Raw genomic sequence first — 16289 nt, forward strand, 5'->3', positions numbered from 1 at the left:
TTTCTTTTTCAATGGATGAGCACTAGTCTAAAAAATGCAGTCACATTTTTTGTTACACTAATATACTGTTGCTTTTAGTTCCACTCTTTCCTCTGTCGAGACAAATGTTTATCAAATACAATGTGATATTAGATAAAGTTGATTAATCCCCATCACAGATGTTGGCAACTGCAACAACAAAGCACAACTTGTAGATAAGAGCAGTACAGAGAGGACAGAATAAAGATAAGCATAAATCATTCATCCCGCTATTACCTCTGTTGGTAGCTCATCAAATTAATTAGCTGCTAATTCTGCTGCTTTAATGCACAGTGATTTATGAATGATGTCACTGTAGAATGTAGACGGGTAAGGTTTAACTGAGCTGGTGGAGCCACTGTAAAAACCACGGGGGACTAATGGCACGAGAGAGTTAATGATCAAGGCCATTTTCCTCTGGTCTGCAGGTCCCTCTGCTGGTGCCAGCACAGAACTGGCACGCCAGGCACTGAATGATAACCACTTTGCCCTGGGAGGTGACTAAATATTTGCTGCTAAATGAAAGCTTTGGTTTGTGTTTGACCGCTTCATCAGTTCAGTGACTGTGAATATTAATCAGCATTAAATCTTACTTTCTGCTAAATTACTCTTGGGTGTGAGGTATCTCTGCATCGTGAACTTTCTTCCTTGAAGCTTCTCTTTCAAACAATTTGAAGAAGTGCCGTGATGGAATCCCCTGCGTCTGACATTAAAAGAGCTACAGGAAACTGAAGTTTATCGACCTTTTTCGACCCTGTTGATGGCACGAAGAGGTTCATTCATGGCGCACAGATTCTTTTTGCAAATCTCAAGCATATTAATTTCAGCAATGAAAGGAGATGAGTGTTAGGAAGCTGTGGAGGTCTGGTGTGCAGAATCTATAGTGTAAAAGAATTCGGGAGACCTTTATATTTGGGTAGATTGAGTCCTTTATTTACCCCAATTTGCAGTGGAAGAAATATAATGGCTGGAAATGGTAAAAGTAGGCAGTTCTTTAGGGCTTTGTGCACCAGGTGCAGTCATAAACTCTGTCAGCTTGCACTGATTTTGAGAATTTACAATATCCCATATTATTTTTAAACAAGTTCCCAATACAATTTACTTCCATGGATTACCAACATCATTAAGTATGCTTAAAAACTGTTGCTTGAAATGAATGCCACATGTCTTTCCATAATGGAGCTAACGTGTCTGGTTTCCTTTCTGCTCTGTGCTCTCATTGTTCACATGGCACTTGAAATGCACAATTAGGGTAATAGCATAAGAGAATCAAAGTTAAGTCATTCCAGCAAATCAGTGCTGCAGTGATTTGCTGGAATGACAATGAGCAGTCTGAGAGGCTTGTTAATAAAAGCACCGAGTAAAGAAAGGTACAGTCAAAATGAATGCAGCAGATATCAAGATGCCCTTACTTCACTGATAGAGCCTCACTGCACTGTAATTAATTCACCACTATCAATAATAACAATCACTAATGAAAGAAAATTACAAACTATAAGTTATATGTAAAATTAATGGAGATGACTTTCTTTATATTCTGTGTATCGTTTGTATTTTAGATTTAGACGTTTTTGTTTCTACTGTGCGAACATTGACTAGGTGATGAGTAAAGAGGAGAGTAAAACTCAGTCTAAGAAACAAAAAATAATAATAAAACAGCATTGGTAGTATTACAATAAAAAGAGAAAAAGGTTAAAATGTCCATCTTAAATTGCCTGCACCCTGTCTGCTACACAGTCAATTGATAAGTCACACCTTCTGAAAAGACACTGCATCTCACAGATCTGTTGCTTTAAGGCCCGGGCAGGGGGAATCTGGTTTATAGGTTATGGCTGCAGAGAACAGAGGGAAATATGCCTCATTACTAACCAAAGAGCCAAAGCCACTCAGGCTTTGAAGTGGCCAGCCATTTCTGGCTTTCACTCTCAAACAGTGATTCACAGGCGATCCATGAATGACTCATTAAGTTAATTCGTACGACCCTCGGACTGCTTTCAGGCAGCCCGCAGCGCCACAAAAGCCAAATGCTGGTGTTTCTGCTATGGTGCCCTCTACTGTTAGTTCTGTGAAAGATACAGATTACTCAGAGTGATGGAATACGAAGTGTTGTAGAGTGAAACCAGTGTGTGTCAGTCAAGGCTGGAAACCACTCATCCTTATCCCAAAACCTATAACTAATCAAAATATCTTTTCTTGCTGCTCACTGATGGAACAAAAAAGAAAACGCACTGCATTGAGACAGAAAGGAGAGAGTGATGTATTTCCCTTTGCTTTTAAGAAACTATTTAATTTAAAGTAAAACCAGCCACTTAAAAGAAATGGCTCTCTCTCATGCTCACGCAGAATCGTGTTTATCACGGACGACTCACATTGTGCTCTCAGAGTCAATAGTGTACTAAACAATCAGCAGTTTTGCAGTCTGACCCGCTCACTAAGTGGCTGAGCGTAGTGTCGCCATCCTGTCCTCGTCCTCTGAGAGGCTTGTTAATAAAAGCAGGCTCTGGCTCTCGGCATTCTGGCTGCCACCCAATCAAAAACCCATTAATCTAGCAATCTACATTAATTTGTTTCTCAACAAGCAGATGGCAGCCCCGACTGAAACCAAACAGGCATGTGTTGTATACAGCATGTAAATTGGCTAATAAATGGGCTTTGTACGCAAACAATAAAGGCCAGAAACGTCCAGTGGGGCTGATACCTGGTCAAGATTTTAGCAGCTGGTGCAGCATTTCTGCCATATGCTGGTAAAGGTCTGCAAATCTCAGCAATCCCGTCTCACAAGTGACTTATGTCTGCGTTTTTTCCCATGTGCATTTGATAAAACGTTTAATTGCAAGTAATTCTCATTTCTTCACAAACAGTTTATGATGGCAAAAGCAACAGTTGTTGTCGGTGAAAGTATTTCCAACTCGTGCCTTACTGGAGCCCATTTGATGACAACCAACCACAGCCAGTCAAACTCAGCAGCTGACTCATCTTGATTTGATGAAAAATGAGGAAGTGTGACTAATCGGAGCAGGCCAGCGATGACTCACACAGATCATGTCCTCATGATTTGGTTTTTGTTGGAATCGGTTTAGGGAATAATTCAAACCCTCTGGGGGAATGATTTGACGGAGTCGTGGTAGATTGTCATCATGATAAGAAGCTGTTTGTGTCCATATATTTCTAGCAGCGCTTTGTGCTACAACAGGAATAGCTAATGACACGGTAGCCTGTTTGTTTCTTCTGATTTATTTGTGTGTTTTTGACTGGGCGGAGCTTGCAGAGGTCAGAACGAATGATTATAGAGCCCTGTGGCATCCTGGAATAGTTGGGTGACAGCCGGAAGCCCCAGGCCACTTGTTAAGGCCTCTAAACAGGAAAGGCATTCAACACAAGCCCCAAATTAAGGTTGTTATCACTATGGTGAGGTGTATAGCTATCTGGGCCTGTAGAAGGAGCTCATCTGGTGAGCTGAGTGGCTAATTAAGACAGTTCCCCACATGATGTTTACATATCACACAAATACCTGCTGACTGTAAGAGCTGGCTCAAGCTGTACTTGTCTGGAACCTGGATTTGAAATCAACATTTACTTATTCATTTTTTGTGCTGTTGTTTTAGGGTGGGTTCTTTTGTAAAGCACAGAATACGGGTGAGCCACGGAGAGCTCATATATTTGTGTAACTGTGTGCGACTGACACTATGCGTGTCTTTCACCGGCACAGTGGTGGCAGCGTCTGGATCACAGGCCACAGAGCCGGCAAACCAGACGCTGCCTCACTTGCTGCGGTTTCCATGGTGAAGTATTGTACTGTTTGCGTCTGCGTGCACAACCGTCTCATAAACCTCCATGTGAGCGTGCACTGTGCGCGTGTGACCTCGCCGGCATCTGTTGCAGTCAACATGTACTTTGGAGGAAGAGATGATTCTTTGAGCACACAGCTGCGATTTAGTGTGTTTGTGGGATTTGTAGTAATTTTCTTTTAATCCCAGTAATAAAACCTACTGTAGAGCGAAGGACATTATATAACAGTGGTAAAATAAAATGATTCAAAAAACCGAAAATATATGACTAAAGTTTATGCATATAATAAAATATGTGAAGTTCCTTTATTCAGAGAGTATAGGAAGAAAGACGCTGCCAGATTCCATAATACACACTTACTCATGCCTGAATCTGAACGTTGCATTGTAAATATTCCCCTAATTTAATATTTGATCTTGACCCTCAACTATTATAGGAATATATGGCATAATGACAGCTTTTCATTCTCTTTTTTTTCTTTCTGCTTGAATTGTGATTTCAGCACCTCACCTTTCTGTTTTATAGCTGTGCAGTTTCAACGATCTGTTAGACCTGAAGATGATGCAAATCTACTCCTCTGGCTCCTTGTTTGGTGTCACAGCTTCTGGCTGAGAGTGTGTTTGGAGGTTGGATAAAAATGACTTTCTCAAACGGCGGTCATGGGGTTCTGTCTTATAAACATAATTTAGCTGCTGAGTTGATCCAGTGATAGTGTGCTTCGTATAGAGAATCTCACCCCCAGCGGTCCGTTCATCTCGTAGCGAAGGTTAAAGTTGAGCAGAAAATGGATTCTTAAGTGCTGATGCTCGTAGTCACAGCCCCAGAGTTATATTATACTTGGTGTTTTATAGTTAGCGTAACATTTAGGTTTTTTTGTGCTAGGCTGGCTTTGTAAAACAGAATGATAAGAGATATTTGAGCCTTTTTCCTGGCACAGAGTGATGGAAAGCAAGATGTAATAGTTCCCCTCTGTGCTACCTTAAAATTTTGCTGCTTTGGCAAATGATTGTCTGTAATTGGTGCTTATAACCACAGACAGTTTATCAAATTGGCCAACAAACTCATCTCTGTCTGAATACGGTCTGCCTGCCGCTGTCTGTCTCTAAATTGTGTTTGTGCTCATCTGTCTCGAGGCTGTTTTGGAGCTGCCACTTCTTTTCCTTTTTGTCTGGCTAGCATCCCTCTCTCACTCTCCATCTTCCTCTCCTTGCTCTTTGGCCTTCAGTCCTGCTGAACTACAGGAGATCAGCGCTGACTGACGCGCACAAGCACATCCAGCATGGATTGTGTGTCCAAACCTCTCCCAGCCGTGCAATTATGTCATTTTCTGCTCAGGGTTTCCCCTGAAATGACAAAGTGGCTTGGCAGATTGTGGCATGAGAAAGTGATGACTGAATGTTTCAGGTTTTAGCAGCATGTGCTTCTTTAGTGTTATCGGCTGATTGCAGTGATGTCATGTGGTCAGCACTAGCCTGAAAGTTACAAATTACTGCTTTGATTCGTTTAGAATAGCTTAGAAAATGTATAAAATGTACTCACACTCACATTCTACTCTGGTGCTAGTACTGCATGTCCATTGTCTGCCATGGAGATGCTCAATAAATTTGAGTGGTATAAATGGATCCAGCTGGGCGAATTTGCAGCAAGACGTTGAAATAGACACACGTTTAATCAGTTTTCCTTGGAAAAGATAAAGCCAAGCAAACAGTGATGCACACTGAATAAATTCACAGGAAATGTTGAGTAATACTTTTATTTAAGAGCCCAAGAGCAGAGAATTAGGGAGAATTGACTTAATTAGCCTCTTCTTCCTTTTCTTTTAGGCTTGCATAAACTGTTGTTCTCGTTTATTCTTTAATTTTTATCTTGTGTGTTTTGTCCCCAGGTAACTCTGATTCACCATTCTTGTAAATTGAACTTGACTGTTCTCTCAGCCCCACATATCTGAACCCAACATATCCAGGCTTGGCTGTGATTGACAGCTGGCATAACAACAGAGGTGCTTCCCACTCATCCCGTTCATGGCCTCCAGATTTTAGGTCCAATCCTGTATTTTTCTGCAGAATTATACATCCTGTAAATAAAGTTCTTATTTTTGATCCCTCATCGCTAGCGCCAGACTGGCCACAAAGAAACTTTGAGTCTATGATTTGTAAACTCCCCCCACTTGGGTTTTTGCAAGATTGGAGTAAAACCTGCTGGATGGCCGCCTGCTCTTATTACCTCTAGATTAGGTGGGCTTGAAGGTCTCTCTCCCTCTCTCTGCTATGCCAGAACAAGATAATGAAGATGTGAGGTAACATTTTGTGAGTCAGACTTATCCCTGGAAACACCAGGAAGGTTTTCATGGTAGAAATGGCTTCCAGCTGCTTTGATAATGCAGCTGCAGATTGTCAGTTGCTCCCATTCCAAAAGTTATTGCCCTGAAATGTCATGGCTCTCTCTGGTTTGGAAGTCGTCTTCAGCAGAACTTCAGAATGTCGAGCGTTATGCACGTCATTGTTTTTACTGAGCCTACAGAAACAGATTGATGCTTTTGCTTCCTCCAGAATTTGCTATTTAAAGAGCATCGGCTTAGATGCACTTTACATCTTAAAAAGTTCAAGCCACTCAAACTCGACAGTCAGAAATGATGACCTCCACTCTTCCTTAGCTGGCTCTCTGTAGCACACTGCTTTCAAATTTAAAATCAGTCATTTACTGAACTTTCTTCAGCACTACTTTGCGATGCCTCACTCTACTTGAATATGTTTACTGTTACTTTATTGGATTGTCTGACATTCTCTGCGAAGAAAGACCTGTGCAGGATTTGATGCTTGAGCTCTGCTTTAACATTCATGTGCTGAAGTGCTTACCTTTATAGAGCATTTGCAGCCAGGTATTACAAGCACAGTGCCAACCTGCTGACTCTTCTGCTGAAATTATTCTTTCGCACATTCAGGAGAAGAAATTGTCAAATTCTACTTATTTGGATCCTATCAGAGATCACCTGTCAGCTGAACAGTACAACCAGTACAGATTTTCTGTTGAGCTAGAGCTTTTGTGGATATCTTTTTTTTTTAACCACGGTGTTGTTTCTGTCTGATCCAAGCAGCCCTTGGTTTGTCATGAACCAGACGTAGATGAAGTAGAGAATGGTGGCGGAACCATTGATTCCATTGGCTCACTGCTCGTTTACTTAATGCGGCTTCATGTTGTGTTTAATTACATTTAGGACCCATGCGGGAGCGGCACTGGTGCCAAGTTGGTTTCTGAGCCAGTGCAGCCACAGAAGAGACGTCTCTCTCCTGGCTTGCATATTTCAAACGGCATTACACAGCTAAATGTCCTCCGAGTGACTGTGTATCTGCTCCAACTCCTTGAATGCAATTAAGCTCTTAATTTATTACACAGCTTTGGAATGATGCCCTGATTAAAGAGGCCATACATTAACAGTCATTCAGTAGAAGTACATTAATGAATACAGTGAGTACTTTATAGGTGAACTTCCTCTCTTCCCCATTTGTGCCTCATTCCTGCATCTCATCTTTCTCTTTTTACCTGGCTCCCCCCGGAGGCTGAGCAGCGCCACTGCAGACTCTGCCAATAGTACCTGCGTAGCTGTAGTCACTGCATTGTGATCAGGACTGTTGAAGGCAGTTTGTCTGCTCCGGGGGTAAGAGCTGCTGGTTAGTAGTATTTGGGAAGCCTGGCGCGCTAGGGGACAGGAGAGGTCTGCAGAGCAGGTGGAGAAAAAGAGGCGAGAGCTACTTCATGTGGTACCAATAAGGATAAGATCACCAGAGATACTGGACTTCTGCTGATTGATGCTGGCTGCCGAAAGAGAGAAAGAGGAAGGAGGGTGGCCAGGAGGAGGGGGAATAATTGTGTGTGTTTACTTGCATATGAGAAGCTGGGGCATTTGGAAATTGTATTGTATGCATGCATGCGTGTGTTGTCTCACCCAGCATGTGTGTCAGTGTATGATGTCAGTAGTCTCAGTCAGCACCACTGAAGGTGGCGTTACTGCTGATGTTTTGCCTCTGTCGTAGTGCCAGCTGCTGCTTCCCAAAGCAATTGGGACTCAGCGAGGAGGGGTTAACGAGTACAGGAGGCTGACAGACTCAAATGGGAGTGAGCCGGTGCTCACGCAGAGACAGGCGGCAAGCTTCTTGAGAAATGTTTCTTTGATGTGTGCGCTTTGTCAGAAGCTCAGAGAGCAGAGAAGAGATAGTAAGACCAGATGGTTGAGGAGACAGGTGAGGAGAGCTCCCAGATCAATGTTGGAGTCAGGACTAGAGTTAGATTTCCAAACATCGGCTTGTTTCATTCTTACCTTTTTCTTTCTAACTGAAGTTGGAGTGAGAAACGGAGAGTCTTTATTTCTTTTTGTCTCTCTTCATGTTTGCCATGCTGTGCCTGAGCTCTACTGAAGTTTATTTTTTTTCCCTCTTTGAAGCAGATCAGCTGACTGCAGATATCCCAAAATGCCCAGACACAGATCTGGAACAACATAAGACGGTTTTTCCTACAGCAAAAGGCGTTACAGCAATGTCTCCATGTGTCATATAGTTTCATAGATTGATGGCATTGCGTCAAAAGCAAAGTGGGTTTTCCAGTGTGGTGGTGTATGCTTTCCCAACATATTTTAGTTTGAATGTGAATCTTTAAGCAAACACTGTTCAAACGTGGGATGGTTAGTACAAAACAAACATTTGAGGTGACTCAGCATTTTTGAGTAAGCTGTCACAAACTTGCTTACATTGTACAACTCACATTTCCTCCACAGGAAAAGTGAATATCTTAGTCCACTTATGCAATAAAGTAAAAGCAAAGTAAAGTTTGTGGTAAGTTTTACTAAAACTGTCGCACAAGTCGATCTGTTTGTACAAGTTTTTGCAAAATTCCCCCAACCCACACAAAATGTGTAAACTAACCTGTTTATTTTGTGTTTGGAAGCCATTTCAATCAATTCAGAAATTGTTTGCATGTTCATTCAAGTTATTGTAACAGCGTCGCCTTGGTCCCTGATTTGATATTTCATCTGCCTCGTTTGGTCTGTCGAGCATTCTTGGAATCTCATTCAATGAAACATTACAATTATCAGTCTGCAAGATGAACTGCCACATCATGGCAAACAAAGTTTAAAATTCAGAAAGTAAACATGTTGATAATGCACACCTCTGAAGATGTTTACATTAGAGTCATACCCCTCAAGGAGCTGCAGCAGACGCAGAAGCAGCTGGCTATTTTAGCCTTAATTTCACCCAATTTATTGAATCTGCTGAGTATCACACCTTCCTCAAAGGATTACTCCCTCCAAGTTCATCCACCTGTTTTATATTTGCAAAAAGAAAAGTTCTTTGGGCTTCCCTGAGGTGTCAATACACTGAAAGCAGACTAATTCTGATTCATATGAAGCATTTAACCTTAACACTGCTCTACTAAAGAGTGCTGCCTGAGAGAGTCTGACCTCTGTTAGATTAATAGATGAAACTTGCATCTTGACTCTCTGGTTATGCCTTCTTCTTCTGCAATGGTCCAATGGCATCTAACTGGAGAATTATTGCCACCAGCTGTTTAATTTGACAAACTGACCAGTTCAATGAGTAGAAGTGAATAATTTGCCATTTTTTTCTTGATTTTTTTTTTTTGAATTGCCTACCCAAGTGTGTCTTATGGAAACTTGACCACTGCTCACATGAGTGTGTCTGGTTGCATTCCCCCGCAGAGGCCTTAAACATCTCTTTCCTTATCCTTAAAAGGGAACAGGAACAGAAGACGGTGGCTGCTAAATATGACACAAATCAAACCCCCGTTCCTTCATCTTTGGTCTTCAGTTTTGAGCTTGTGTCGACTAGATGACCTTAGCAGTTGAGCAGATTTTGCGAAAGCCTTATTGAAATTTCCTGCAGCCTGCTGTAATTGTAGTTACCACACACTCTTTATTCCTTTTTTTCACACACTTCGCCGCCCCCACCCCGTCTCTCTTTCCTGTTTGTTTACTTGCCCCCTGATGGGACGCGGTTTGCATTTACAGTGTGTTTTTCGGTGCGTCTACGTAAGTCTCCTCATTTGCGAGCATGCGCCTCTTTTTTGCGACCAGGTCTTAACGGATGTCTGTTTTCCAGCATTCATACTGAAACGGGTGTTTCCCCGATGACGGCTCTCATTTTTTCTGGGTTACACTTTACGACTTCTCATCATGGACAAAGTTGCTGAAGGAAACCACAACAGATACAAATGTATGAGAGGCGGCAACTTTAAAGGAGCAAACTTCCCGCTTCCAAGAAAAAGAAAAGAGCGGGGGAGAAATGCTTTTAATTGGGAGCAGCGTGTGAGGTAAATGAGGGGATGTGAGGATTACTTCAACATGGGAAATGGTTGGCTTTTATGGAAATTTCTTAGGAAATGTCTCAAATTTGAGCTGCTGTGTGGCTTCATGTAGACTTGTTATTCATGATTAAATCTCAAAGTTCAACTCAAGAGAATCAGATCCTTTTTTAAGTTGTAGATTCCTACCCTAATGGATGATCTTACATTTTTGAGGGGATTTTCCCTTCACAAAGTCATTCTTGCTGTTTAGGTCTGTGTTGGATTTTTTTTTTTTCATCTGGGATTACAAGAACAGCTTTAACAAGCAGCGCTGTAGCAGTTGGTGTCTTTATATGGGCTGCTGCTGCATCTCCATTCGAGCCTTTTAGGACGAAAGACTTCATCTATGGCTGTCTATTAAAATCTGCATCAAATGCACCCACATCACAGTGGGAAGAGCTGGTACTGCTGCCTGACTCTTAGTCAGAGGAGTCTGGAAGGAAATCTTGAAGATTGAAGGACAAGGGTAAAGTTTGCAAGCTAGAGGGAAATCCTTGGCCCTGCATAGCCACTGATTCTTCTGTATAGCGCATGGGGCCAAGCACTTGGAGGCCAAATGTGATTCACATCTTTCATCTCTGGAGCCTGGTGAATGTGCAACAGCTGTCAAGACTTATCTGCATCTCAACAGACAAAGCTTCACTTATCAGTCAGCTTATGGGCTTTAATGAAAGAAAGATTCTGTTAAGAGTTTTAGGCGACAATGCAAAGGATTGTATGACTTGCTGCCCTTCCAGGTTTGAAAGATTCAGTTAGGAAGTGAATTCACCTGTTCCTGCAAACATCTGGATCTGTGTTTTACACATCAAGGAAGACTTTTCAAATCTGTTCTGAGTTGTTTCAAATTTGTTTAGCAGTGTTCTAGTTTTCTGGGTGTTCGGTAAATATTCTGTATAGAAACACAGAGTAGTTGTGCAGTCTGTCATTTTAAAATCAAATGCCAGCATCAGATAGAGAACTAGTATTAAGGATGAAGTGTGTGTTTGTGTGTTCGTGTCTGGGCCCAAATGTCAAAACTTGATGAAATATTTGTGCCTGAGCAGCAAAGATGTGCAAGGAATCCGAGTGTTTGAACATTATTCCCTGGCAGGCATTTACCACTTTTCTTGTAAAGTGTGAGGAGCAGAGCAGAACGCTGTTATAGGATGGATGGCGGGGAGGGGATCTCAGCACTGGTTTTGTGATTGAAGGTTATCAAAGTCAGCAAGGTTCAAGTAGCCTTTAGAGCAAAGCCACAAAACTCAGCATCCCTTCCTTTCTGCCATTCAGTGTACAGTCTTTCTTAACTTTTCGACATCCCGCCCCATAACTAATGTTATGATTTGTTGGGATCCTGTGTGGTGTAACTAATGGGTCTAAAGCAATACACACACACAAACTGACAGAGTGTTTGTTCTGTTGTTACAGATCTACACAGACTGGGCCAATCACTACCTGGCCAAGTCTGGCTGTCCACGTCTCATCAAGGACCTGAGCCAGGATGTCACCGATGGAGTCCTGCTGGCACAGATCATCCAGATCATAGGTGAGCATCTGTGTGTGTTCTCTTTCAGTGTTTTAACTTAATCCACTTTTATGCAGATCACAGTTAAAAAGATAAAGTAGATACAGTCATGAAGAGACAGAAACACTGACTTCTCTCATACAAACAGTGTACAGTCTTGCTTTGAGTCTAACTTTCAATATTTAAAAAAGAATATTAATGAAGTACAGATGGATGAAGCCCATGTATTACCAACAGAGTGTGTGTGTGTGTCTATAGTTTGCTCTGTTTGGTGGATGAATCGACCACCCACTCACTCACACAAACACACAGACAGTATTTGAGCTTTGTTGTGGTGAGTTGGAGCGAAGCCGTTTCTCAGTCTGAAATTTGGGCCAAATCACAGCAGCTCTTTCTTGTTTTGGGTGCTGGGCAAACTATAAGAGCACAGATCTATAACTCACCCATGGGTGCAGAGGCATGTGTCTCCCATTGGAGTACAGAGAGTCTTTACTTCTCTCTCCCTTTCTGTTGGTCTGTTTTTTCGTGCCTCATGTCTCTCTGGCTTGTTGCACCCTGCTTCTCTCCATCCTTGATTCCCTCACTCTGTTTTTTTCTCCTTCTGTTCCTGTTTTCATTTGACGACACCTTACTGTGTAACATGTGTGAGAGATTAGGATTAAATAGATGGAATAAAACTGCAGCTGCTGATATCGGTCATGATTTTTGCAGTCTCAGCAGAAATTACACAGAGAAGGATTGACTGAAGACTGGCCAGTGATGTTTGCTTGTTGCAGTGGGAGGCAAACAGTTTCCTGACACAAATAAATAGACCTCCTATAAATTTTGGGATAAGTGGATAAATTGGGTGGATCAGGTCAACTGACAGTTTCTATTTGGTTTTGTACTAACTTCAATTTCAGTTAAAATACAATTGTTATGAAGACTCAGAGTAAACCTCCTCCTCTAAGACCAAAATCCTTCCAGTAGTTTGAATAAAAGGTGATCCCAATCTAACATTACAGGGGTTCCTCCGTTGCCTGTTTTCCACCTTTGCACCAGGTTTCTTATTTTTTAAATTTAGATTTTTTTCTTTTAATTAAATGTCAAAATACAAAAGAAGACACAAGAAAAAGTCAGACACATCAAATTATTCTTTTCCTTTGTCTTTGGATAACAAATCATAAAAACAGTCCAGTTGCTTTTTTGGCATCTTACGTTTACAATTAACTCTACAAAAGCTTCTCAAAAGCAGAGGTGTCCATCATTTGTTCAGTGAGTTTTTAAGATTTGGAAATAATCTCAGAGTCTGGCACAAGTTACAAAACACACCATTGATGCTCTCACAACAAACCTATTCAGCTGCAGTAAGGCACCCCAGAGCCTTGCTGACATTGGTGGTCCATACAATCCCAAACATCTTCTCCAAAAAGGAAATACTTTGCAGCATTCCCAAAATGCATGCACATAAGTGCCTCTTTCAGTCCTTCATTTCCAGCATAAACCATCTTTAATCAAACCAATTTCATGTAAGGGAAGGAGGATAGTAATATCAACTATTTTGTATTAACTAAATTCGCCTTTGGCTTCCCTCGCAAATTTCCGGCTTTTGGAAATAATGTTCTCCGATGACTCATCATGGAACGTGAAGGTTTTTTTCCCCCCAGGTTATCCTAAGACTGCTGATGTTCCTGTTTGTCCAGGGACACCTTTCATACCATGAGGATGCTTTGTGGTATATTGTTGGAAGTTGCAAATGACACAGCATTGGGATAGTTCCTCGATGCAGCTGGATATTTCTTCTTATATAATCCCTTATTTGTTGGCGTTTCCAAAAATTACCAGATCCCACCAGATTCTGTTTTTCCTTGAGTGTAATAAATAAAATAAAATCACCTTCTTTGAAGAAACCATCAGTTTTGACACAAGTGCCCCCTTTACCACTGAGCCGCCAACATAATCGTCCTTCTATTTATTAACCCCAATGTCTTAGTTTGCTTATTCAACCGCATACCAAATAAAGGAGAGATTGTTTTCCTAACAATGTTTTTTTTTTTGTTTATTTTGTTAAAGAGAATACATTACAATCATATTTGTTCACATTGTCATAAAATTAGGTTTACTCCTGCTTCATAGCTTGAGTTTATACTTATAAAGGAGTAAAGGGAGAGGGAAGTTCTCTTTCAATCAAGATCCAGTTCAAACTGAATTTTTCCCAGTCCAGTGTTTGGCCAGCTCTGCCATTTCGATGACGTGCTGTAGGGTCCTACACATGTGTGGCAGTGATAGACGTGCTAATTTTGTCCAGAGTTTCCTCCATTCCAAAGAAACTGTTTGATCATATTATTATATCCAAATAACAACTGCTGCAGAATACACAGTGGATCCATGCCAGTTGTATAATTTATCTGTGGGGCTATAATCATCTTTACTGTTTACCTTCCCCACAGTGTGAGTTGTATCCTGCTCTGATTATCCAAATTAACTTTTGATTTTATCTAATAGAATTTCTAAATTAGTGGCAATGATCTCTGAAATATTGGGATTTAATTTGATTCCCATGCATTTCATTCCTTTAGACAGCCATTTGAACTTCAATGAGGGCAATAAATTAAGGAAGCAAGCTGAAGATGTTGGCATGGCTTCTTTGGCTTATGGCATTTGATTTTGCAACCAGATTATTTAAAAATCCACCTCCAATAATCCTAATAGAGAACAGGAGCATCATTGCACCAGGTTTCTTGACATTTGGCTTTGTGGTGTTTGCATAATCTTGCTGACAGACAGACAAAGAGCAGTAAAAACATACCACCGCCTCAGCTTTGACTTAGCAGAGCGAGAAGGGACCAAGTAACCAAGCTGTTTTCACACACATGTCAGGACATTTTAAAAGGATCATCTATCAAAGACGCTGACAAACAGTGCCATCCTGACGTTGTTCAGCTTATGCATTATTTTGGACGGCAGTAACACATGTAGTGTTGAATGAGCTGCTTATAAGCCTGTATTCGGTTAGACTCTGAACACAGGGCAGGACTTCAGCAGCCAAATGCAGTCCCTGCTGCCATGCTAGCTGCTGGTAGTAAATTCCTCCCAAACTGACAACCTGCTAAGCTGCCTGAAACCACACAGTAATAATGAGTAATTCATCACATTTTTCAAGTAAGTTACCCAGCAGTGGCTCTTATATAATAAAGTATTAGCATCTTTCAGACACTTTTCTCTCACACAGTCTTTTTCTTCTTCTGGCATCTGTCATAGCTTGCTCTCTCCTTTTTTCTCCATCTTCATCAGTTTGGCAAAACTTTGTGTGGGACTCTCTCTCCTTTCTTTTAAACACACACATGCACACACACTTTCTTGTCTATGTGCTTAGTTTCTTCCTTTCTGCAGTCTGTCTCACTAAATCTTCTCCTGTCTCACTTCCTTACTCTCACATTCACGCCAGCGTCTCTCTCTCTCTCCCCCTTTCTCCCACACACACACACACACACACACAGATTGAAACTTTACCCCTCCTGCAGACAATGAGGCCAAGCTGGCCTGTCAGTAACTCTCTGGCGGCAGCTGACGAATTAGGTAGCTTTGCTTCCCAGACCTCTCCGGAGTTGATCTGCACCTTAACTCACGCGTGTGCGCTCACGCACTCACTCATGCACTCTCCAGCGCTAATCTCAGAGTTTTCCTGCTGTATTTTTTACCTTGAACTCAAAAGTCCCTGGATGTCAGGATGTTAAATTTCAGTATGGGTCTACTGTAAAAATCTCATGTCTTCATTTCCTTTCTCATGCAGCGAATGAGAAGGTGGAGGATATCAATAGCAGCCCCAGGAGCCAGTCGCAAATGGTGAGTGCATTTTAGCCTAACTCTTATATTGTTAACTCTTATACTGTTGCATGAGAGCGGCTTGTTAATGAAGAGTATTTATCTGGTAAGACAGATTTGGCAGCATTTAGGAGATGCCCTCATCAACAGCGACTGACAGCATTATAAACCTGTGGATATAAATATATTAACAGAGACAGTGTTGTCATGGGCAGCTCTCACTTCTATTTGGATTTAAGTGATCAAGAGCTAAGATAAAGTAATGGTTTCATATATTATTTGAGTGAGAAAAAGTTACATTGTATAAAGTACTCACACTTTGTTTGAGTTTGCAATCTCTGTTGGTTTTGTGCTGATTTTTAAATGCAGACTGACTAGTTAGCAGTAGTAGTAAAACTGATTCAACTAGTTCCCTTTATAATAAGCTTTGCTGTTGGCAATTCTTTCACCACCTCTTGTATATGCAAAGTCTCACTTCTCCTGAACCCAGCCACAGATTTCTAGCAGTAAATAAGAGTCATATGACCAGAGCCCCTCATGACTCTTGTTTTTCTAGTCAGAAAGATGGTGATGACCACTTTAACCGCAGTTGACCAACTGACCAAAAACAGTTTCATCTTGGACTTCTTTGCCATTTTGAAAAATCTGTATTTCTGGCTGCTCTGCGGCTGAGTGATGTTGGCAGTGTCGTGTTTCCCCTCTGTTAATGAGATGACGGGCTGCATAACCGCTGATTTTCGTCACTGTGAGATAATTACCCCTCACTTTAACCAGAGTTGACTAAGTGTTTATGCAGTGTTGGTTTGCCCTTGGCATCTGC

The 16289-nt window shown here is 41.5% G+C and overlaps 1 protein-coding gene across 9 annotated transcripts in view; it reads left to right on the plus strand.

Annotated features, from left to right (window-relative positions):
* nav3 (neuron navigator 3) overlaps window positions 1–16289 on the plus strand; it is a 398636-nt gene that overhangs the window by 255841 nt on the left and 126506 nt on the right. For all 9 annotated transcript variants that reach the window (XM_040050291.1, XM_040050289.1, XM_040050290.1 and 6 more), the window contains 2 exons: window positions 11569–11686; window positions 15438–15490. In XM_040050291.1, coding sequence (XP_039906225.1) covers window positions 11569–11686; window positions 15438–15490 — 171 coding nt within the window. The remainder of the gene's footprint in view (window positions 1–11568; window positions 11687–15437; window positions 15491–16289) is intronic.

This window comes from Simochromis diagramma, unplaced genomic scaffold (assembly GCF_900408965.1).
Source record: "Simochromis diagramma unplaced genomic scaffold, fSimDia1.1 OVJJ01000131.1, whole genome shotgun sequence".
Lineage (NCBI taxonomy): Eukaryota > Metazoa > Chordata > Actinopteri > Cichliformes > Cichlidae > Simochromis > Simochromis diagramma.